At 42.0% G+C, this 23,529-nt stretch overlaps 1 protein-coding gene across 2 annotated transcripts in view; it reads right to left on the bottom strand.

Moving 5' to 3' along the window:
* Positions 1 to 6,706: 6,706 nt before the first annotated feature.
* Positions 6,707 to 23,529, bottom strand: part of LOC124612906 (inositol 1,4,5-triphosphate receptor associated 2-like) — a 191,308-nt gene continuing 174,485 nt past the window's right edge. For both annotated transcript variants that reach the window (XM_047141380.1, XM_047141381.1), the window contains exons 11-12: positions 21,406 to 21,676; positions 6,707 to 6,901 (exon numbers count right to left, since the gene is read on the bottom strand). In XM_047141380.1, coding sequence (XP_046997336.1) covers positions 21,451 to 21,676 — 226 coding nt within the window. In that variant the 3' untranslated portion in view covers positions 6,707 to 6,901; positions 21,406 to 21,450. The remainder of the gene's footprint in view (positions 6,902 to 21,405; positions 21,677 to 23,529) is intronic.

The following is a 23,529-nucleotide window of genomic DNA, read 5'->3' as shown; positions in this document are numbered from 1 at the left end:
GTTTTCGTGAAAAAACGTTCAGGAATATTGAGGACGTGCGCGGACTTCAAGGTGACAGTGGACGCTCAGACAGTAGTTGATCCACTCCCACTGCCGTGACCTGGTGAGCTTATGGACGGATTAGGAGCGGGTCGCTACTTCTCCATAATCGATTTGCGCAATGCCAACGTACAGATTCCACTAGCTGAACCGTCACAGGAAGTGTTTTTGATTGATACACATGTGGGGCTCTACAGATTTCTTCACTTGCCTTTCGGTAGAGCACCCGCTTGCCTTTCGGTAGAGCATCTGCACCAGCGATCTTTCAAGACCGTCTGGAACAATTAACTGCATCTGTGCCTTCATGTAAAAGTTGTGTAACATTGGAGTTTCCGGCTGCACGGCAGAAGAGCACATCAGTAATTCGTGTAGCCTATTCAGAGTGTTGTCAGATGCAGGCCACAAATGTAAAAAAGACAGTTGTGTCTTTTTCCAGAATGAAATTGAGTACTTAGGCCCAATGGACCAGTTCCCAAAGTTTTCATCCAACGCAGTTGCACCTGCGGGCTATTCGTGGCCTCTAAGCTCCAAGAAATGTCTCTGAATTGCAATCAGTACTGGGGAATGTGACCTACTACATCTGCTTCATTCCTCATGCACCTCAAATCGCGGCGCCCGTATGATGTCTTCGAAGCAAGAATGTAGCTTTCGTATAGTCCCACGAAAGTGACATTGCCTTTCAGAAATTGAAAGTCGCTTTGTTCAACGATCATTGTCTGGTCCCTTTCGATCCTGGAAAAACAGTTGGCCATGGATGCATCCTCGTTCAGCACTGGCATGATACTCTCACACAGAATTGGTTCTGCAGACAGACCAATAGCTTTTGGCTCAAAACTTCTCAACGACGCTCAGAGCAATTATTCGCAGATAGAGGAGGAGGATCTTGCAATCATTTATGGAGTGACAAAATTTCACCAATACCTGTATGGAAGGAAATTCTACTTAGTCACTTACCACAAGCCGCTGCAGTCACTTTTCAGCCCGGCAAAGCCTATTCCAAAATGCACTGATGGGCTCTTATTGCCATAATATTTACAGGCCCACATCCAAGCATACCAATGCAGACACACACTCGCATCTTCCCGCCAGACTTTGAAACATCGAAGCAGTAAGTTGTAATATCGATGCATGGGAGTTGGATGTTCTGGGCCAGTTCCCCTTAGATCACTGGAAGATCGCGTCTGCGCAGGCTGGCCTTGCTCAGTGAAATAAATCATTAGCTTGGCGATCCGCCGATTATTTGCATGTCAGCATGATTTTTCAGTGCTATGAGGCGTTATTTTGCTATGCATTGAATCAGAACAATCGCCTGTGGTGATCCCAATGGTTCTCCACAGATATGTTACACAGCTCGCTCCATCAGGGTCACTGGGGCATTGTCCGCACGAAACAATTAGCTCGGAGACGCTGCACTTGGATCGGCGTGGACGCTCTAACAGTACAGATGACGGCACAGTGCCATGATTGCGCAGAACACCATCAACTCCTCATCAACGTTTCTTTGATTGGCCAAAACATCAAGCGCCTTGGCAGCACCTGCATTTGAACTTTGCTGGACCCTCTTGCAACATTAGTTGGCTGATTGTCGTCGACACATATAGCAACTTTCCTGTTGTCATGCCCGTGAATTCAACACATTTCACACTCCAGTCTTTGCAGTCCATATTTTGCTTTAACGGTCTTCCAGAGTTGCTAGTGATTGATAGTAGACATCAATTTGTGTTGGCGAATTTGACGATTTTTGTGCAACCAACGATATTCGTCACATCGCCAGCGCGCCCTTTCACCCTCAATCAAACGGGAAAGCAGAGCAATTCGAGTACACTTTCAAACGGCAGATAGACAAGCTACGCATCCACCACACGCAGGAGCAAGCTTTGCTGCTCTTCCTCTCGACTTACCACTCCCAACCCCACAACGGCCCTTCGTAGTGGAGTTATTCCGTGGACGGCGTCACCAGGCACCGATTCAGCTGCTCCACCCACAACAGTGACTGGCGCCTACTTCACCCACACAGGCAGTATACAAAGCTAACCAACAATTTTTTTTCAGACTGTACGGCAGACGGAAACCTAGGAGCACGCCAGTATTGTAAAACCATTAGGCAGACCCATCTTTCTTGTGCAGGATCCAGGAGGTTTGGAGCAACAACGGCAATGGAACAAACTTCGTCCTTGTAATTTGCGTGACCCTGCAGCCGAGTCTTTGTTTACAGATTCGTTGCCTCCCCAGATGATGCAGCCTGCACTCCATCCGGCGACCTGCAGTCCTGCGTCGCAACTACCAGGCCCCAAACCCAAGGACCTGCACCCGATGCCTCAGCCAGCACCAGCTGGACAACAGACGTCCTGCAGTGATGGTCCACTCCACGCTGCAGCCTACCAAGGGACTGCCATTCCACATCCTGACGCCATTGCAGGTGAACACTATGAAGACTGCACTCCACTGTCAGATGCAGAGGTGTGCCCTCCACCTCAGTCCGAGGCAGTCTCAAGCGAAAGCTGGGGCATGAGTGTGGTCTTGGCACCAGCTTCAGATTCGGCTCCTGTTCTCTCATAGCTTGCTGCATCCCCTCCTTCCCCAACCATCGTAGCAGCAATCGACACTAGACGATGTTGGTGAGGAGGTTCCTGAGTGGAGGAGTGTTATTTCCTTACCAACGGACACGACAGTTTTAGCTGGCACCACAAGTGATGCTTTCAAGTTCACTGCCAAGCACAAGTCTGAACCAATCAGCAACCTCCGCACCGCCACCAATGAGATGGGCTTCCTTGTTGTGAGAAGTGGAGGCCAGTTCATGTTCAGCATTGGTGTGTGACAGTTCGAGTGCAGAGTTACAGGGTCACTATTCGTGGCTACAGCTACAGTTAGTGGAGATCAGCCTGTGAGACGATGTCTACAAGTGGAGTCGCCTGTGGCCTACACATACAGACAAGTGTTTACTACAGTGATTGGCAGTGTGGTGCCCAGGATGGACAGAGCCTTCCTAACACTGTATTCAGTAATGCACACATTGACAGGCCACTGCTTGGTTGTATCTGTTGGCAAGCACATCCAGTGAGTTGCTGTACAACTTTAGTTAAGTATTGCAGCGCAATAAAGTGTATATTTGTGTGTAACTATTCGTTTGCACTGTTATAGTTCCTCCGTCCACCTCAGAGCACCTAAAATGTGTGCGAGCCAATCTACCCATATGACCCGTACACATCATTAGAGCCTGCAGTAGACTGAAATTACTAAAACTAATAATTGGCCAATCTTGGATTTAGCACTCCTATGGTATCCTACACACCTACAAATCCTGTGTATGGCTCCTGTTAAAAGGAGATGTCTGTATCAATGATGAGCATCTGACTACATTTAAGCACAGTTTGACAGGCACAAATGCGTGTATTGTGCAATGATACCATCTATTAGTATTTTAAAGATGTTTTGCTGTGACTTGATCAATAAATGACCTCTGTAAGCTACTCACGGCCAATTCCTATCCCTTTAAATGAGTATAAAATCACTTATACATTTATTCATATGTGGACTGACAACTCCACATCACCTGAAAAGAATAAGGCGGGAACTCGGAAGGTACAGCTTAGTCATTTGGCGATGTGACTTACATTATCCTGACCATAACATACAGCTGTGACTCCTCATAGACATCATACTCAGGCAGTAAAACATAATAATGCACACTAAAATAATTGTAAAATATCTATTGATTAGTACTGAAGAAAAGCATCAAATGGGACCATTAGCATGACCAAGGTAAAGAAATTGGAAAATTAAAGTAATATTTTGGTTTATTAAAATAATTATTACAAGAAACCCTGACATAAATTAATACATGTACCTTATGCTACATTTAATACAATTACATTTGGCTCTACTCCTGAATTTGCTATATTAAGAAAATAAAGAAATATTTCCAATTTTTGTGTGTATAAAAACAATGTTTTACTAACTCCCAGTCACACATTAAACATTTCATGTGTTTGTAACCAACTCTAAATATTGAGCTCAGCCTAATCGTCATTCTGCTACGTGGTTCATCAAAAAACCTAATCAGCTAAACTGCCACTAGATGTTTGGCAAGCTGTAAGAAAAGAGAAGCACTAACACCTTACCTCAGATAACTGAGCAGAATCCATTTAGAGGAGCAACATGTGCTGTTCAAAGTCTCCTTAAAAAACATGGCTTGCTCTCTCAGAACCAACATTGCAGCCATTCTCAGTACCAATACCAGTATCATGCAATCCTTCAACAGAGGCAACTGAATCATCAGACCACAACTGGTCTGATACAAATAACTTCTAAGTGGTCTCTTCTGGGTCAGCACTGCCTGCTCTCACCAACTCACAGTAACATGCAGTTCTTGCACAAAACTGCTCAGCGCTGACTACCTCACAATAAAACTCATAATAACATTCACTGCATTACGTAGCAATCCCACTTAGGACTGCACTCATCTGACAAAAGGCAGACTGCCTCAGTACCGCTGCTTCCATACAACTGCTTCCATACTCCATTAGCCAATCTAACACCTCCTGTCATCTCCATGGTTTCTATAATTTTTTTATAGGTAAGAACTTCAAAATTTCTCCAGTGCATCTTAAATATATGTTTTTATCCTTTAGTCCTTAGAAATTAAATTTCATCAACAAAGAAACACAATGGCATTACTGTTGTCATACAAACACCAACAACTTTCATCCTTTTTATACTTTTTAAAACCATTTGTAATCTTTTCATATTTCAATGTTATTTTATTTCATCTTTGTTATGGTTTCAAAATCTCTTGTCAGCTGTAGAATAGAATGTTGTACCGCTGACACCCTACCACCATCCCATCCTATATGGAGTAAGGGGAATAAAATGACAATCAATACATTGAAATACGTATTCTACACCCTTTAAATATACTCAATGATTTTCTTTACTATTTCTTTGTCAATTTTTGGTTCAGTTTAATATATGCAGAAGTACCTATGCCTGCAGTTTTTGTAATAAAAATATGTAATCCAGTAAATTGCCACAGTATCTCCATTGTAATTAACATTAGTGTGGTGATAATCAAAATTACTACATTCCATGAAAAAGATACTTACACATCAAGGTTCATGGTAAAATTATGAAAAATATAAATGGCTTGAATTGGAATATGACATTCTTAAGTCACGCATGGGAGATATCTGTTTTTGCCACTGGACAACAAGAAACTAAACTAATCACATTATGCCTGCTGAGAAGTCAGTAGGGACCTTGTAATTTCGAGAAAGGAGGAAAAGAAACAGTAGTTATGTTTGGCCATTGATAGAAAGCTTATGAAGTGTCACAATATGATGTGATGTTTTTTGCAATAGGGTTTCTTGTGTTACAGCTTTTTTAAATTTTTTGCAGGAAATGCATTTGAAATAATATTAACTTTTGAATATTAAATGTTGTCAGCACACTTACAGATACAAAAAAATTACATAAATGAAAATTATTATAGATTACAATTTGACAGCTTTCTCATTCATTTTGATAATATTAGTACTAGAGAAAAATAGTGTTTATTAAAGTAATTGTGAAAGTTTTCTTATTTATTTTAATTTTTCAGTAATATATTTGTTGCCAAATAAATGTCTTCAAAATTGTTGTTAATGTACAGTTAATAATTATGGAAGTTTTGGAGTTTCTGTCCAGCAGTATATTTTAAGTAACAAACAATTGATCAGTTTTATCATTTTCCCAAAAAAACTGGTATATCAAAAAAAAATGCAAGAACGTGAGCAGTTCCTGGGTAGGCTCCTATATTGTGAAATGAGGTAATTTTTTGTTGTATTCACATGCATTATCATTAGTAAACGTCTAGGACTTTTTAAACATAAATCTAGGTGAATGAAGGGTACTTTGTAGCAATTATAGAGTAACTACAGAAGTATTCCTTAATTTTTGGATTGGTGGAAGTTACTTTACCAGTAAATGTTTAATTCAAATGATTTATCACCCCATATAAAATATGCTGTAACAAATTCCTTTTCTTTTTTACTTATACTGTACTACTGCATTGAGGGTCGTGTTTCTTGTGATGCAAAATTGGAACTTGGAATTTGGCTTTTTTGGCTTCATACAAAATTTCAATAAAATGTCGATTTTACATAAAACTAACTGATGTTAACGTTTACATTATACTCTATCACTCTGCCAATTGAAAAAAATAACATGTAGTTACATATCAAGAGGACACCTAGCGCCAGAAAATCTTCCATTGTGAAAAGCATTCAAGTGTCTGGCTCTATTGGACATCTCCATTCTCGAAACAGCTGAGCATCTCTTGACCAGAATATATGTAGCCTCAGAGTGCATGATTGTTGTTGTTGAGTGCTGATATTAATCCAACTGGTACCTTACAACTAGTTTGAGGTGTTTTCAGTAACTGCGGCATTGTAACATCAATATTTCAACATTAGTACTGAAACAGTGTGAGAAATTTCACCATTAACTACACAGTGATGAAAATGTAAAAGGAGAGGTACTGGTTACGAATTTGTTTCTAGGGAACAGCTTCACAACAACTGACGGTTTGCTTACAAGTATTAACAGTACATGCAGTGGGATGCTTCATGTATCACAAGTTTCTGACAGAACTTAACTGAACACATTCACATTTGAAGGAACACCAGAGTAATTGTAAGGTAAAATTTCCTTTAATATCACTTTGAAGAAAGAATTAAACACAGTTATTTTGATACATATAATATTTACACACACAAAATATGGCAAGGTTCTGCAGACTGGTTATTTGTGTTTCACAGACATTGTTGTTCTCTTTCTAATGGTAGCACGATGACCAAAGGTAGGTTCCAGCATTGATGCATCATGTCTGTGGAAAAGAAAATATCAACTCAATAACGCTGTACACTTCAGAAAATATGTGGTGTAAACGTTGTGAAAAAAAGGTCTGTCCAGAGATAAAATTTTAAAGTTGTCTTGCAATACAAAGTACCACTGCAGCATCAATGCATTAGGAAGAGACATATAAAATTAGGGTTGTTAATGAAGAAGGTGCTTCAGAAAACAAATTTAATAATACAACACAATTCCCAAGTCACAAGAATGAAAACTGTACACATAAAAACATAAAATTTCCGAATTCCCTCCTTCAATGGCTTTCAAATTTTGATACTGTTGCAGTCGATTATGCGCATATTTTTGTTTTGTACACCTATTGGAGCGCCACCTGTTGAAATTTAATGTAAACATACACACATATATATTATATAACAGGGAAGCACTCTTAGCAAAAATTGTTAGTAAATTTTTACACAATACTCCAGTACTAATTAACATATCTTTTCCCCATGCATTAGATTTTTACACACTACTTTATTTAAACAATCAGATGGACATAGGCTATATATTTTTTAAGCAACAGTACAAAGTGTTTCTGTTTAAACCAACTGCAAGAAATAAAATACTGTTCTGTACTATGAAAATGTGTGGTCTTGTTTTATTTCCCACAGTCAGTTTTAACTATGATAGCAGAGCTAGAGGTGAGGGAAAGAGAAGAAGCACTGTGAGAGTCAAAGGAAATTGACATAGACAAGGGGAATGAGGAAATGGACACAGAATGAGAGAGGAGGAGATGGAGAAGGCAAGGGGGTGATGGACAGAGAGAAGGGGACGAGGACATGGACTTATAGACAATTCCCATACATATTTAATAACTGCAAAGCATTGCAGCACTCGCTAATGTTTCAATATACTAAGGGAAAACTCAAGTTTTCGATGATCTAACATGGACTAGTGTAACTACCACTAAATAAAACGATGTTTCAACCAATGGCTAAAGCTGTGGTAAAACTGTGCAGATAATACACTATGTTGAATAATAACTCAGACTTGCTTTGTTCAAAAAATTCACTACCTACAAAAATCTTAGTCCGGTGTCAGATTTTAATCAGTCATGAGCTGCTGAAATACGAGCCGCTGATGGTCTCAAAAGTAGCGACAGCAGCTTCAGTTTCTAAGTCACAACGTCAGCCCTGAACGACTTTCGCACCCGACACGGGAGGCAGAAGCACTGTGGGACTGGATCGAGCCCAACATTCGGCAATCGCTTCCCGCGTGGGGTGGCGTGTGACAGGGTAGTGGGACAAAGAGTATAAAGAAGATGCGATGTGCAAAGACGTTCCACGACAATTAGCACTTGAAGATGATGGCACGGTGTGTTGTCGAAAGATCACATTTACTGTACCTGGCTGGAAACGTGAGAGCAACACAAACAGCGGATGCACCAGGAAAACTTTAAGTCACTCAATAAATATATCGCCAGCAGTAAGAAGGAACTCAGAATTAGAAATTTGCCTCCAGTCATATTTAAACTTTACTTACTACATGTGAGACATTCCCATTTCCTGTGCCTTCACATTCAGGTGCACAGTGGCGAAATTACACAGATGTGTTCACTGAAACACATTTTTCGGTACATAACATAATCTTAAATGGATTATTAAAGATTAAACATTACTTAATTATTCATTACGTACTTCTTAAATTTTGTACAATATCCAAATAAAAATATCAGGATGCCCCTATGTAATGTGGAACTGACCACTAGATGCCACACACGTTGGACCCATATACATAACAGGAGACGAGGAGTAATGTGTTGTCAGGAGAGAAGGGGTAACAGAAGAATGGGTCTGCCAGGAGAGCACAGTGGGTTCAAACGTGGATCACCCATCGGATGTTACCTGAGTGTCAGGTCAGAGAGCGACATTTCAACACTTCTAAATCCGTTCACCTCAAGTGTAGCTGCTGTGATTGTCAAGTGGAAACATGAAGGAACAAGCACAACTAAACCAAGGCCAGGCATTCCTCGCATACTGACAGATGGGGACCGCCGAGTAGTGCAGACTGTGGATGTAAAAATCGCGTTAATTCAGTGGAAGGAATGACTCGTTGGTTCCACTTGCTACCAGCAGTCCAAACAGCACAATGACTCTGTGTAAGGCGTTAAAAAGAATGGGTTACACAATGGTCTAGCAGCTCTGCATAAGCCATATTTTCTGCAGTCAATGCTAAGCGACACTTGAGGTTGTATAAAGACACTGAATGACTGGAAACGAGTGACCTGGAGTGATGAAACACGCTATACCGCGTTGCAATCCGATGAGAAGATTGGGGTTTGGCAAATGCCTTGAGAACATCACCAGCCATCATGTGCGGAGACAATAGTGAAGTACAGGGGTGCAGTGTTACGGTATGGGGGAGTTTTTTGAGGTTATGGCGTGCTCCTCTTATTACACTGAAGAAAACGGCAAGTGGACAAGTATATGGGCACAATTTACAGAATTCTGTACTGCAGACAGTAGAGAAACAATTCAGAGGTGATGACTGTTTTTATCAACACGACGATGCACCCTATCATATTGAAGAATCTGTGAGGCAACTATTTGTGGACACTAACATTCCTCAAATGGACTGCCCTGCCAAGAGTCCTGATCTGAACCCAACAGAACACCTTTGGGATGAGTTAGTATTCTGCTACATCTACACAGCAAGAACCAACTCGTTTTGACAGCTATTGGTTTATTAAGAAAACTACAATAAACCACTAACAGTAACACACTCTTCAAAACCAGAAAACGATAAGGATCCCTTCTGCAGATCAATCAAACAACAGCTAATTCCTATAATCAGAGTTCCCATTGATTCTATACCTGTACAACTGTTCCACATCTAACAATTGGTAGATAGCCTAACATGACGGAAGCAACATAACATAATCATTGCGGAAGAGAGGATGGTCGAGGTGGCACACCGCTGAACCGGCTGATCTTCTCCACACTGGATGAGTCAAGAATTACTTGCTAAATGGCCAGGCGCAGGTTATCTAGCCCTGGGCAGAAGGAAATTTCTGGAACTATTTGTACGCATGTGATCGCCAGAAAATATTTCATTGATCATCGCGTCCCCTTCCTCTGCTGCTGGTTGATGCCCTCTGATGGATGTTGGCCGCACCTACGTGTTTGTTGTCGACTGTGGTACTTGCTTGTAAACACACTAGCATCTGTCAGACTTTGCAACGGAGTCGGCAACCCGCATCGCAGATCTGTCTGCGGAGTTGCCACTGCAGTAGGCGTCTGTGGTGACGGCAGCTACTTCGCTCCAGACCACATCGTCCAACATCACTACCTTCCCTGGTTTCGGATCTTGAGGAGCAATGGGCTGCCATTCCTTCATAGATAATCAGACCCAGGAAGGTCATGAGGGGAAGGGTGGACATGCCCAGTAGCAGTGACTGCTAATAGGTGGCCAGATACTTTTCATCAACATATGTGACATTTTTTGGACATGACGTCTTATAAATGAGCTCATGCATACTTTTCTAAACAAAAGTATAGCATGAGAATGGCAGTTAGTATTGGCTGATGGGTATTATGAGTCTGTTGGTGTTTCTAGGATTTGCCACAAAAAAGCAGATGCATGCAGTGTCTGAAATAAGGTGCATATATAATTTCGCCATTTGATTCAATTTGAGTGATGTAGCTGTTGAGTTTGTGGGATAAGTAAATTTTATTTGTTTCTGGGACTCAGAGATGGAGAATGGTGTAACTTTCAGCACAGATTTATACTTTTAGGTATAGAAAGTAATATTATCATACTACGATAAATAATTAAGTGACCTAATGTTGACGGTGCAGTAATAATGAAAATAAGCTCATTCATGGCACTTTCGGTTTCCACCATGTTTAATGTGCAGTGTCAGTCGTGCAGTATACAATATACCAAAGTTGGGTGGAATGGGCCATATACGTAATTTTTTGTTTTGTTTTTAAGGCACAGCGTTAAGGTTGAAGAAGATGATTGACAGTGAGGGCTGAGGAGATTGGTTTGAAACTACAATGAAGCAAGTTATTTCATGTGTTTTGGAAGGTGAAATGACTGAAACGGCTGTTACCAATACTTATAATGTTCCAACAACTACACTCCAAAGGGGATTACAATCATCGTAGAGAATCAGCAGACATCTATGACATCTCAAGATAGGGTTCTTAAAACTGATATTGAAGAAACTTAGGAAGCAAAGATTAAAGCACTGTTTTGGAGGCACTCTTTTAGAGGCCAGGTTAAAGCCGGTAGCTAGAATTGAATTTCAAAAGTTGGCTCACAGTTTGGCGGAAAATTTAAAAATGTCTTAAGAATTTAACATGGAAAAGAAAATGGAAGTAAAAATTTCTATCAAAACTTACTGAAGAACCATCCAGAACTGTCTTACAGAAAACCTCAGTCCACAAGTTTAATGCATTGTATCAGATTCGATGAAACACAAACTGAGAGGTTTTTCAATCAGCTGCTTTTTGAGTATCTTGTACTTTTGATACATAAACAGATTAATTTGTTTGTGAAGCACAAAAATGTCTTTTTGTTTAAACACCTATGCTTTGTTGTAAGGGCTACACTAACATCTTTAATTGTATGTCTTAGAAAATCTTTTCCCTCTGTGTATCAGTAAAAAAAATGTTCAAGTGAAGGTTTTATGCAGTTCGAAGCAGTAACAAAAGTTTCATACCAATTTTGGCTTAAGTGGCCTGCAATACCTGCTGTTTGCCTATAATTAGAATAGATTCTAACACATGCAAATGAGTCAAAGAACAAACTGTATACATAGCTATCTCAGCAACAAGGACATACTATATACAAGCAGGAGCATTTTGAATGCTGGTAAAATCTGCTCTTAAAGTTTAATTCAATTTTCTCCAAATAAGATGAATTGCTGTTCCTGCAGCTATGTTTGTAAATACCACTGCCCTCCATCATGGTAAGAGTATTCAATGATGCATTTGACTTTCATCAACATTGATGAGAAAACGCATTTTTCTGAATACCGTTGCAATTTTCGGCACGATTGCTTCTAATGGTATAAACTTATCTATGTATTGATTACTGTGTTTAGTGTAGATTTCATTTCTGAATGTAACCTCAGTCTTAATGGACAGCTCGACTGTGAACGGTCCGCCCCCAATAGCTGAGTGGTCAGCATGGCAGAATATCAATCCTACGAGCCTGGGTTCGATTCCCGGCTGGGTCGGAGATTTTCTCCGCTCAGGGATTGGGTGTTGTGTTATCCTAATCGTCATCATCTCATCCCCATCGACGAGCAAGTCGCCAAAGTGGCGTCAAATCGAAAAACTTGCACCCGCCAAACAGTCTACCCGACAGGAGGCCCCAGTCACATGACGACTGTGAACTTTGTCGGTAGCTCCTGGTTCTTGACAAAACTTTGAGAGTCTGTTTCATATAGGCATGCTTTGTTTTATTGTAGTGAAGAGTATGTCTTATCCTTGCTTCTGGCAACACCATTCCGCTGAAAATGTAGTCAGTTCCTGGGCAGATGTGTCACACAGTGTAAGACGGATTCTACAGAATATCACACAACTTCTCACTCAGTCTTCCTCTGTTTGTAAGCCCAGCACACTCCTTTGGGCTATTCTGATCTTCCCTTTCGGTGAATTCGTTCTTTCATCATCTTGTAACCATGCTAGAATGCACTAGTCATAAATTGTTTTCATGATAATCACTTGCACCCCCCGATCTGAAGGCCACTGAAGATTGCCATCCCAGTTTGACTTAACGCAACATTTCAGGTAGTACATCGCCTCTTATGTTAACAAGCTGGCCATAATGAATGTAACAACAGACTTTTCTCACAGGGCCGTTGCTAGTGTAACCATTACAAAATTTTAAATTATGTCAAAACATGAGTTCAAGAAATGTCTGCTTTGGTACATCTTTCCTAGAAACCAGATTTCCAATTCCCTTTTAAAAACTTTTTCTACGTCAGCAATAGCGATGTCTGCCAGGAGGCTAGATAGATTGTTCCTGAAAAGCAAGACCATATTTCTTTTGTTAAATGTTGTTACTAAATCTGAAGTAATTCTGCCTTTACGTCTACACTCTGAAAACAATTGTAGAATACATCATAGAGAGTACTTCTCTCTGTATAAGTTATCACAGATTTTTCCCATTCCATTCTGGTGTCGAGTGCAGGCAGAATGGTTGCTTTTACTCCTCTGTGCAAGCAGTTTTATGGACTTGTCTTTGTGAGCCCCATGGGAGCGTTACGCGCGCAAATACATTATATCGATAGATTTATCACTTTAAGTTGATCCTTGAAACTTACTAAATATATTTTGAGGGCTTTGTTTGCGTCGATCTTCAAGTATTTGCCAATTAAGTTCTTTCAACATCTCATCGACACTCTCCCTCAAGTCAAACAAATTTGTGACCATTTGTGCTGCCCTTCTCTGTATACATTCAATATCCCCTGTTAGTCCCATCTGGTATGGGTAGCATACCATTGAGCAGTATCCTAGGATGGGTCACATGCTTGGTCTGTAAGCAGCCTCATTTGTATTGTATTTCCCTGGTATCCTACCAATCAAGCCAGCCGCCCACTTTACCCATGACTGAGTCTATGAGAGCCTTCCAATTCATATCCTTACAAAGTGTTACATCCAGGTATTTGTCTGCGTTGAACTGCTCAAACTAACACCCATTGATGTGTAGTGATAGGATACTACTTTCTTCCATTTTGTGAAGAGTAAAATTTTACATTTCTCAACATTTAAAGCAAGTTGCCAATCTTTACACCACTTTGAAATCCTACCAACATTTGACTGAATATTTCTGCAGCTCTTTTCAGGCAGTACTTCTTTACAGGCAACTGAATCATCTACAGAAAGTCTGAGGCTAATATTAATATTGTCTCCAAGGTCATTAATATAAAACATGAGCAGTAAGAGTCCCAAAACACTTCCCTGGGGCACTCCTGAAGTAACCGCTACATCTCTCAATGACTCTCCCTCCAAAGCAACATGCTGCGTCCTCTCTACCAAGAAATCCTCAATCCAGTCACAAACTTCGGCTAATACAATATACGACCGTACTTTCAAAATAATCGCGTGTGTGGTATTGTGCCAAATGCTTTTCAGAAGTCAAGAAATATTGGATCTACCTGACTACCTTGGCCCATGGCTTTGTGTGACAAACCTATAGACTCCACACAAAACATGTTTGATTTCCAAATGCGTGGACAGAGGAACTCACAAATTTGGAAGCACTGCGGGTTATGCACAAAGTTTTAGAAATTCTCAATACCATCAAGAGAAGAAAACTGAGATTCTTTGACCATATAATGTGCAATAACAAATACAATCTGATGCAACCAACACGTCAAGGAAAGATTAATGACTGACTTGCTCCATCACGTACAAGTTTATTCTGGGTCAAGAACCTAAGCCACTGGTTTGGACTGAACACAGAGCTACTGGTCTCGAGTATTCTTGGGGGATAATGCACTTGCAGAAGAAAAATTAGAAAAAAGAGCTTTGAGACAAAGATAGTTGAGCTTTGTGGCCTTACATAAAGAAACTCAAAAAGTTTTGTGTATGTTTTTGCAAACGATTTTTTTATCAGGTGCTGGAGAAGTATTGAAACCTTACGACAGAGCTCAATGCGCGGCGTGATATGCAGAAACGCAGTCACCCATTGGTGCCCAAAGAAATTACTGACGTGTATTTCAAAGGTAGCCACCAGACCTTAAGATGATCAGGCTTGGTGTGGAAAGCTCCCAGCCACTGGGAGTGCAAACAGAGATTGAGGTACTGGTAGAAAACGTACATCTGTTGAAATGGTACAGCAGATCAGGAAGACCTTCCAAAGAAGCCCATCAAAGTCAGTTTGCCGAGCATAAGGAGAGCTAAGCATCCCTCGCTGAGTAGTTCACAAGGTGTTGCATCAATGATTTCGCTTCCACGTTGGTAAAGCCCAAACTGCGCAAGCACTGAAGGTCAACGACGTTTAGCTTCGCCACGAATTTACTACCAACCGATTGGCCATAGCTCCTCTGGCTTTCCTCACGTGATGTTACGTGAAAGACATTGAGTAGGCGTTGCCTGTAAGTCATCTTGGCGAAGCTCGCAGAAAAATTGTGGATACAACAGCCTGCATCACCCTTGCTTGTGCAAACGTGTGTTGAGATGGAGTATCGTCTAGATATTTTACAGTTTACAAAAGGAGCCCACGTAGATGTATATTAATATTTGGTACATAACTGTTTAAGTTGCTTTACATGATGCTGTAAACTGCAGGTATTTATGTACTACATTTTTTTATTGCACTGGTTCTTTCATGTGGACACAATATTTTTCATTAAATCAATTACTCCTGATGTCTTGGGAAACGACAGATTTCTTCTTGGTTTACATTTAACGAAATTGTTTCTGTCCGCCGCTTCCACATCACACATGCTGCGGTGTCATGGCAGCGTGTAATTGTTGACCTGAAATGTCAGTAAGTGATTTTCTTAAATTAAGCTCCAAATTGTCAGGGGGGAATTATCCAGTTTGACCGAGTCAGGTGGTGCAATGGTTAGCACACTGGACTCGCATTCGCGAGGACGACGGTTCAAATTCGCATCCCACCATCCAGATTTGGGTTTTCTGTAATTTTCCTAAATCACTCCAGGCAAATTCTGGTATGATTCCTTTGAAAATGCACCGCTGATATCCTTTCCCATCCTCCTGTAATGCGAGCTCGTACTCCGTGTCTAATGGCCGCGCTATCGACGGTACGTTTAACTCTAATCTTCCTTCCTTCCTTTAGTTTGCAGATTTTTAGTACATAGTTCTGCAATTTTTGAAAACGTAATGTAAAAAAAGAAATTACGTCTGAAGTATTCTGTTATAATTAGAACCAATATTCTCATTTAGAATACACTATTATGCGTCTGACTCATGTTTTATCGCTGGAAGACGATACGGGCTAATTTGCCACCGCCTGACACCCCATGAATATCTTCTGTTTTTTCCCATTCATCTTCAGGTAAAGGTGAGGACTTTACCCTTATAACATGTTGGTGGCCGACTTGCAGTTTATATGTTTACAAAAGGAAAATTAGAATTTGACATCCCACTGACATCGAGAGCACAAGTCCGAGCTAATACAGGGATGGGGAAGAGAATCGGTCGTGCCCTTCCAAAGGAATCCGTCTTTTTTTCGGACTGATTTAGGGAAATCACAGAAAATCTAAATCTGGATGGTTGGACGCAGATTGGAACCGTCGTCCTTACAAATGCGAGTCCAGTTATGTTTAGCGAGTCCTTTTCTGGTAGCTAAAAGACGATAATTTCCAACGTGTTATTTTGGTGATCAGTGCATTAGTAATGCAGCGGGCTGTCAAAGTGACACTTTACATGATTTGGTAATACACTAAATTGCAGTTTCCGGAAGAAAATGTTTACTTTAGATTCCCCACATTTTTGTCTGTATCTGCAGTCTTGGTGTAGTGATTCCGATTTGGTTTCTTCGACTGAAAAAGTTCAAAATTGTAAGTCTTCCTGCCGAGATACATAACTGATTCCTGCACCTATATATGCTAACACCAGAAGCTGCATACGGAGGACTATGTTGGACAAACTGCAGGAGTAATACCATCGGCTTCTTCTTGATGGATTGCTGACTGTTTGATAAGAGACCGGCTTACATCGTATCTTTTAAAGCTGCATCATTGACCCATTGGTAATCATCTCCGTAAGTAGGGGGATGTCAACATTGCTAGTTTTTTAACAGTGAAATTCAGTGCAACTTTTGAGATTGCTACTACTTTCACTGTAATACTGACGCAAGCCTTCACTTTAACAAAAAAGAATGTCACGAGATATTACAGTCAACATCCACATATCAATGTGAGGACCGCAAAGTATGATCACAGTACCTCAAACACCACAAATGTGAGACGTAATTTCACTGTCTTTCCATTAAGTCTTTTCAAGTGAAGTTTCCCAAATCAAGATTATCGTTTATATCACTCTGTCTTACAGAAATATAACTAGTCCATTTGGTAATGAGTAGCGCGTCACCTTCAAAAACACCATGCCTGGCCGAGTGATATGTGTTCAAATATGGCTGATTGATGACTACTCCCAACCTGCATGGCGCGTTTTGATGATACCTCAGCCATCTACATCGACATTTGTTGTACTAACCTTCATACCATTTGGAGCTTAATTTTTACTATATCGGAATGCAGCTAGAGAAGAGAATCGTTCAGCGTGACAGAAGTGCAACCCTTCCGCAAACTGCGGCAGATTTCAGTGCTGGGCCAGCAACAAGGGTCAGCATCTGAACCATTCAACGAAACATGATCGATATGGGCCTTCGGAGCCGAAGGACCACTCGTGTATCCTTGACGTCTGCACGACACAAAGCTTTACGCCTCGCCTGGGCCCACCAACACCGACATTGGACTGTTGATGACTGGAAACATGTTGCCTGGTCGGACGAGTCTCGTTTGAGATTGTTTCGAGCGGACGGACATGTATGGATATGGAGACAACCTCAAGAATCCAGGGACGCTGCTTATCAGCAGGGGGCTGTTCAAGCTGGTGGAGGATGTGGAGGATCTGTAATGACGTGGGACATGTGCAGCTGGAGTGGTATGGGACCCCTGATACATCTTTGTTGATGAACTACATTTTCTAAGGACTCTCCCAATGAATCTCAAACTGGTACCCGCCTTACCAACAATTAATTTTATATGATCATTCCACTTCAAATCGTTCCGCACGCATACTCCCAGATATTTTACAGAAGTAACTGCTACCAGTGTTTGTTCCGCTATCATACACTCATACAATAAAGGATCCTTCTTTCTATGTATTCGCAATACATTGCATTTGTCTATGTTAAGGGTCAGTTGCCACTCCCTGCACCAAGGGCCTATCCGCTGCAGATCTTCCTGCACTTTGCTACAATTTTCTAATGCTGCAACTTCTCTGTATACTACAGCATCATCCGCGAAAAGCCGCATGGGACTTCCGACACCATCTACTAGGTCATTTATATATATTGTGAAAAGCAATGGTCCCATAACACTCCCCTGTGGCACGCCAGAGGTTACTTTAACGTCTGTAGACGTCTCTCCATTGATAACAACATGCTGTGTTCTGTTTGCTAAGAACTCTTCAATCCAGCCACACAGCTGGTCTGATATTCCGTAGGTTCTTACTTTGTTTATCAGGCGACAGTGCGGAACTGTATCGAACGCCTTCCGGGAGTCAAGAAAAATAGCATCTACCTGGGAACCTGTATCTAATATTTTCTGGGTCTCATGAACAAATAAAGCGAGTTGGGTCTCACACGATCGCTGTTTCCGGAATCCATGTTGATTCCTACATAGTAGATTCTGGGTTTCCAAAAACGACATGATACTCGAGCAAAAAACATGTTCTAAAATTCTACAACAGATCGACGTCAGAGATATAGGTCTATAATTTTGCGCATCTGCTCGACGACCCTTCTTGAAGACTGGGACTACCTGTGCTCTTTTCCACTCATTTGGAACCTTCCGTTCCTCTAGAGACTTGCGGTACACGGCTGTTAGAAGTGGGGCAAGTTCTTTCGCGTACTCTGTGTAGAATCGAATTGGTATCCCGTCAGGTCCAGTGGACTTTCCTCTGTTGAGTGATTCCAGTTGCTTTTCTATTCCTTGGACAGTTTGTAATCATGCCCATTGTGCATTCCAACGGACTTGGGCAATCCCATGAGGACAATGCGACACCACACACGTCCAGAATTGCTACGGAGTAGCTCCAGGAACACTCTTCTGAGTTTAAATACTTCCGCTGGCCACAAGACTCCCCAGACATGAACATTATTGAGCATATCCGGGATGCCTTGTGCTGTTGAGAAGAGATCTATACCGCCTCGTACTCTTACGGATTTATGGACAGCCCTGCAGGATTCATGATGTCAATTCCCCCCAGAACTACTTCAGACATTAGTCGAGTCCATGCCACGTTGTGTTGCGGCACTTCTGCCAGCTCGCGAGGGCCCTACATGATATTAGGCACGTGTACCAGTTTCTTTGGCTTTTCGGAGTATATCACGTTGTGTACCATCTGTAGCATAAAATAATTTGTAATCTGCTTGATTTGAAACTACCTGAATAAAATACACTCCTGGAAATGGAAAAAAGAACACATTGACACCGGTGTGTCAGACCCACCATACTTGCTCCGGACACTGCGAGAGGGCTGTACAAGCAATGATCACACGCACGGCACAGCAGACACACCAGGAACCGCGGTGTTGGCCGTCGAATGGCGCTAGCTGCGCAGCATTTGTGCACCGCCGCCGTCAGTGTCAGCCAGTTTGCCGTGGCATACGGAGCTCCATCGCAGTCTTTAACACTGGTAGCATGCCGCGACAGCGTGGACGTGAACCGTATGTGCAGTTGACGGACTTAGAGCGAGGACCTATAGTGGGCATGCGGGAGGCCGGGTGGACGTACCGCCGAATTGCTCAACACGTGGGGCGTGAGGTCTCCACAGTACATCGATGTTGTCGCCAGTGGTCGGAGGAAGGTGCACGTGCCCGTCGACCTGGCACCGGACCGCAGCGACGCACGGATGCACGCCAAGACCGTAGGATCCTACGCAGTGCCGTAGGGGACCGCACCGCCACTTCCCAGCAAATTAGGGACACTGTTGCTCCTGGGGTATCGGCGAGGACCATTCGCAACCGTCTCCATGAAGCTGGGCTACGGTCCCACACACCGTTAGGCCGTCTTCCGCTCACGCCCCAACATCGTGCAGCCCGCCTCCAGTGGTGTCGCGACAGGCGTGAATGGAGGGACGAATGGAGACGTGTCGTCTTCAGCGATGAGAGTCGCTTCTGCCTTGGTGCCAATGATGGTCGTATGCGTGTTTGGCGCCGTGCAGGTGAGCGCCACAATCAGGACTGCATACGACCGATTCACACAGGGCCAACACCCGGCATCATGGTGTGGGGAGCGATCTCCTACACTGGCCGTACACCACTGGTGATCGTCAAGGGGACACTGAATAGTGCACGGTACATCCAAACCGTCATCGAACCCATCGTTCTACCATTCCTAGACCGGCAAGGGAACTTGCTGTTCCAACAGGACAATGCACGTCCGCATGTACCCCGGCCACCCAACGTGCTCTAGAAGGTGTAAGTCAACTACCATGGCCAGCAAGATCTCCGGATCTGTCCCCCATTGAGCATGTTTGGGACTGGATGAAGCGTCGTCTCACGCGGTCTGCACGTCCAGCACGAACGCTGGTCCAACTGAGGCGCCAGGTGGAAATGGCATGGCAATCCGTTCCACAGGACTACATCCAGCATCTCTGCGATCGTCTCCATGGGAGAATAGCAGCCTGCATTGCTGCGAAAGGTGGATATACACTGTACTAGTGCCGACGTTGTGCATGCTCTGTTGCCTGTGTCTATGTGCCTGTGGTTCTGTCAGTGTGATCATGTGATGTATCTGACCCCAGGAAGTTTCCCCTTCCTGGGACAATGAATTCACGGTGTTCTTATTTCAATTTCCAGGAGTGTATTTGTAGTAAACCGAAAAATGCTTTTAGTTCAGATAAACGAGCTTCATACCAAACATTTGGATCGTTTTCAGGTTTTTTGTTTGTTTGCTTTTACTTTATTCCATTTCAATATCATACTCAAAATATCGCCAGTCATATTCAGATTCCAAATAGAGGATCTTGATTTTTACCTAGTTGAGCAGGTGGTCGTACTGTCGGAAAATGGATGATGATGTGCAGCAGAGCACGAGATCGCTTTTGAAGAGACTTTGACGACCAGCGACATTTGTTTCGACCAAATATGTTTCTAGCAGAATGTTTAGCTAAAACTTCAGTCTCTACATTTCCGTCCTCATCATTCTCATCACTTGCTGCATTCAAGGAATTTGCAGGTGTCAAAACAAGTTAGTCTTCGCTTTCATACTGTTCCGATTCTTAATTACATCCCCCTTCAATTTCGTTGTCACTGTCTGATCCAACATTACGTCCTACACTGTCCTCAACCCATTTTAAAACAAAACCCTCGAAGTCAGGGTCTCTAACACGAACAGTAGACGAAGACCTGGCTACTGAATCCACAACGCAAAAATTCCAGGTGCGGTCTCAGAGACCGCTAGCTCAAAAGAAGCAGTAATAGTATAGGTCCACGCCACGTTCAAGGGGCCACTGACGTAGGAAACAACAGCAGCTTCGGGAAAAAACAACCAGACAACGCTGCAATCACCTACCCCATCCCTATTCATTAGCAACAGAGTAACATTAAACGCTAGCGGTGTGCGAGACCGCACTTGGGACGACAAGGGTTAAACCCTGTTCGTGGAATCGCCGTTGCACTGTTGAGATAGTCTTAGTGTGGGACGACAAACGTAACTTATTTTCTGCTGTCCACTTGTATATAACGGAACATGAATATTCACTACACAAACTCCTATACATTACAAAATTTAATATTAATAAAACGAATCTTATTTACCATTAAACTCAGTGAGTATTCGGGTAGATGTGCTCGCCGCTTTAACTAGCATAAATCGTCCAGCTTATCTGCTGAAGACGAGGAAGTGCGCTGACTTTGTGCCGTGCGAACAGCTTCTGCAGGCTCAAAGAACATGGCTATCAGGTAGTACACTGCAGCCAGTACCAGCAGAGACGCTAATATTCTGCGAGCCACGAACATCATGTTGTCGGTGTCCAGATAATCCATCACGGCGTATCTGGCGGCTTCAACAGCATTCATATATTTGTCACTGCAACAAACGAACATTATGTAGTATTAGATAGCCGAAAATTGGTAAGTAGGTTCTGTGTAAACCTGCGTAATTATTTAATTTTTCTTCTAAATACGATGCTCAAAAACAAGAACGATCAACAGCAAAATCCTCAGTGAAAGAAATTATAAGCTGCGAGCCAAGCTATACATAATTTAAATTATAGTGTAGAATCTTATTAACAACAACAACATTAGAAATAAAGCGCACAGCCTCAGCTGCCCAGTAACAGGGGAAAAAACTGACCATGATTAACAATAGCCTCCTGTTGCTACTGAACTGCAGATCATGTATAGAAATAATATGCCAACAGGTGGGAGAATTCCTCCGTACAACTTTTCAACACAAATGATCACAAATTTTAAGGTGTCGAGTGCTAGCTTATGTGCCAGTGAGTTTAGTCTCAAATGGAGTTTTATTTATTATGTCGTCTGCTCGAAGAGGTGCTCAAAAGGAACGCGTTTGTGACGCGAATTGTGATCGAGTCGCTTGAGAGTCGCTTCCTGTGTGATGCAGTGTAATGTCAGTGCACTAACAGGTAAAAAGTCGCAAGTGACGGTATTGTAACCAGTTACAGGTGAGTTAACGCCCAGATCACCAGATTAACTGCAGTTCCTCGTTTTCGAGAAACCATGTGTGCTTTCACGCCACCTACTGAACAAGCTGTTAGTAATAAACGTCTCTGACGCCATCTGAAATGCACGTTGACGCGTTTTTCTTTCTCTGATTAACTTGCGTCAAACTCAACTGTCAGCAGATATGTCAAAATTACTATTTTTAACAAGAACGTAACATCGGATAAAGGTAGTCACTGGAAGTCAGTTCACAACGCAGTGACTTACAATCGTTATGCTGCCGGAAACATGTAAGTGGAGTAAAAATGACGTTCATTACCGTACTCAAAGTGGTGTGCGCCGGATCTGTAATGTTTGCTTTAGCTTCATTAGTCGGCATATGATCAGAGGTAAACTGTGGAAATTATCACACCTGATTCGGGAACGTAAGAGTAATACCGATATGCAAAAAATAACGTGCCACCAGTCTTTTGTAACACCTCATCGAATAATCGGAAAAATCTGTTCAAATTGAACTCACTCGGCACATTTAAAAATTTTGCGGGTTTCTTTTTCCCCGTAAATATCCTCAACTCTTCTCACATATGTAACAACGAGCCCTTATCTGCTGTGAGGATTACGCTTATGTTATCCTGAATTTATACCATGCTTTGCTTGGTTGCGTTTAAGTGTTTTTCTCACACTGTAAGTTAGAAGCAGTGTTGCAGTATTCCTTATAGCGTTCATTATGGTCTTCCCATTTGTCAGTGGCTAACTGACTGTCGAGTTTCGTATTAAAAATATTTCATAATGACTTAGAAATCAACTTTTGTTAAAAGTAACCACGCATAAAAGAGAAAATACTTTATTACTACTGGTACGTAGATGACAGAATAGTTTTAATTAGAGGCACTAAATAGCTGTTGGATGAAGTAACCAAAAAATTAACCAGTTGTAGCCATTAACCACGTTTAAGCTTAGACATGAATCGAAAGGTAGTATCAGCTTCCTCGGTGTATCCGTTAGCAGATCGGAGAGGAAACATTAGAATGCGTCCTAAAAAGTAATGCCCCTGAATTTTTTAAACTCTTACAGCTTTCTAAATAAAACAAACGTTATTAACATTATACAGGGTGGTCCATAGATAGTGACCGGGCCAAATATCTCACGAAATAAGCATCAAACGAAAAAACTACGAAGAACGAAACTCGCTTAGCTTTAAGGGGGAAACCAGATGGCGCTATGGTTGGCCCGCTAGATGGCGCTGCCATAGGCCAA

Source organism: Schistocerca americana, chromosome 4 (assembly GCF_021461395.2).
Source record: "Schistocerca americana isolate TAMUIC-IGC-003095 chromosome 4, iqSchAmer2.1, whole genome shotgun sequence".
Taxonomy (NCBI): domain Eukaryota; kingdom Metazoa; phylum Arthropoda; class Insecta; order Orthoptera; family Acrididae; genus Schistocerca; species Schistocerca americana.
The sequence above is the reverse complement of the archived record's forward strand: the minus strand, read 5'-3'. Positions and strand labels throughout refer to the sequence as shown.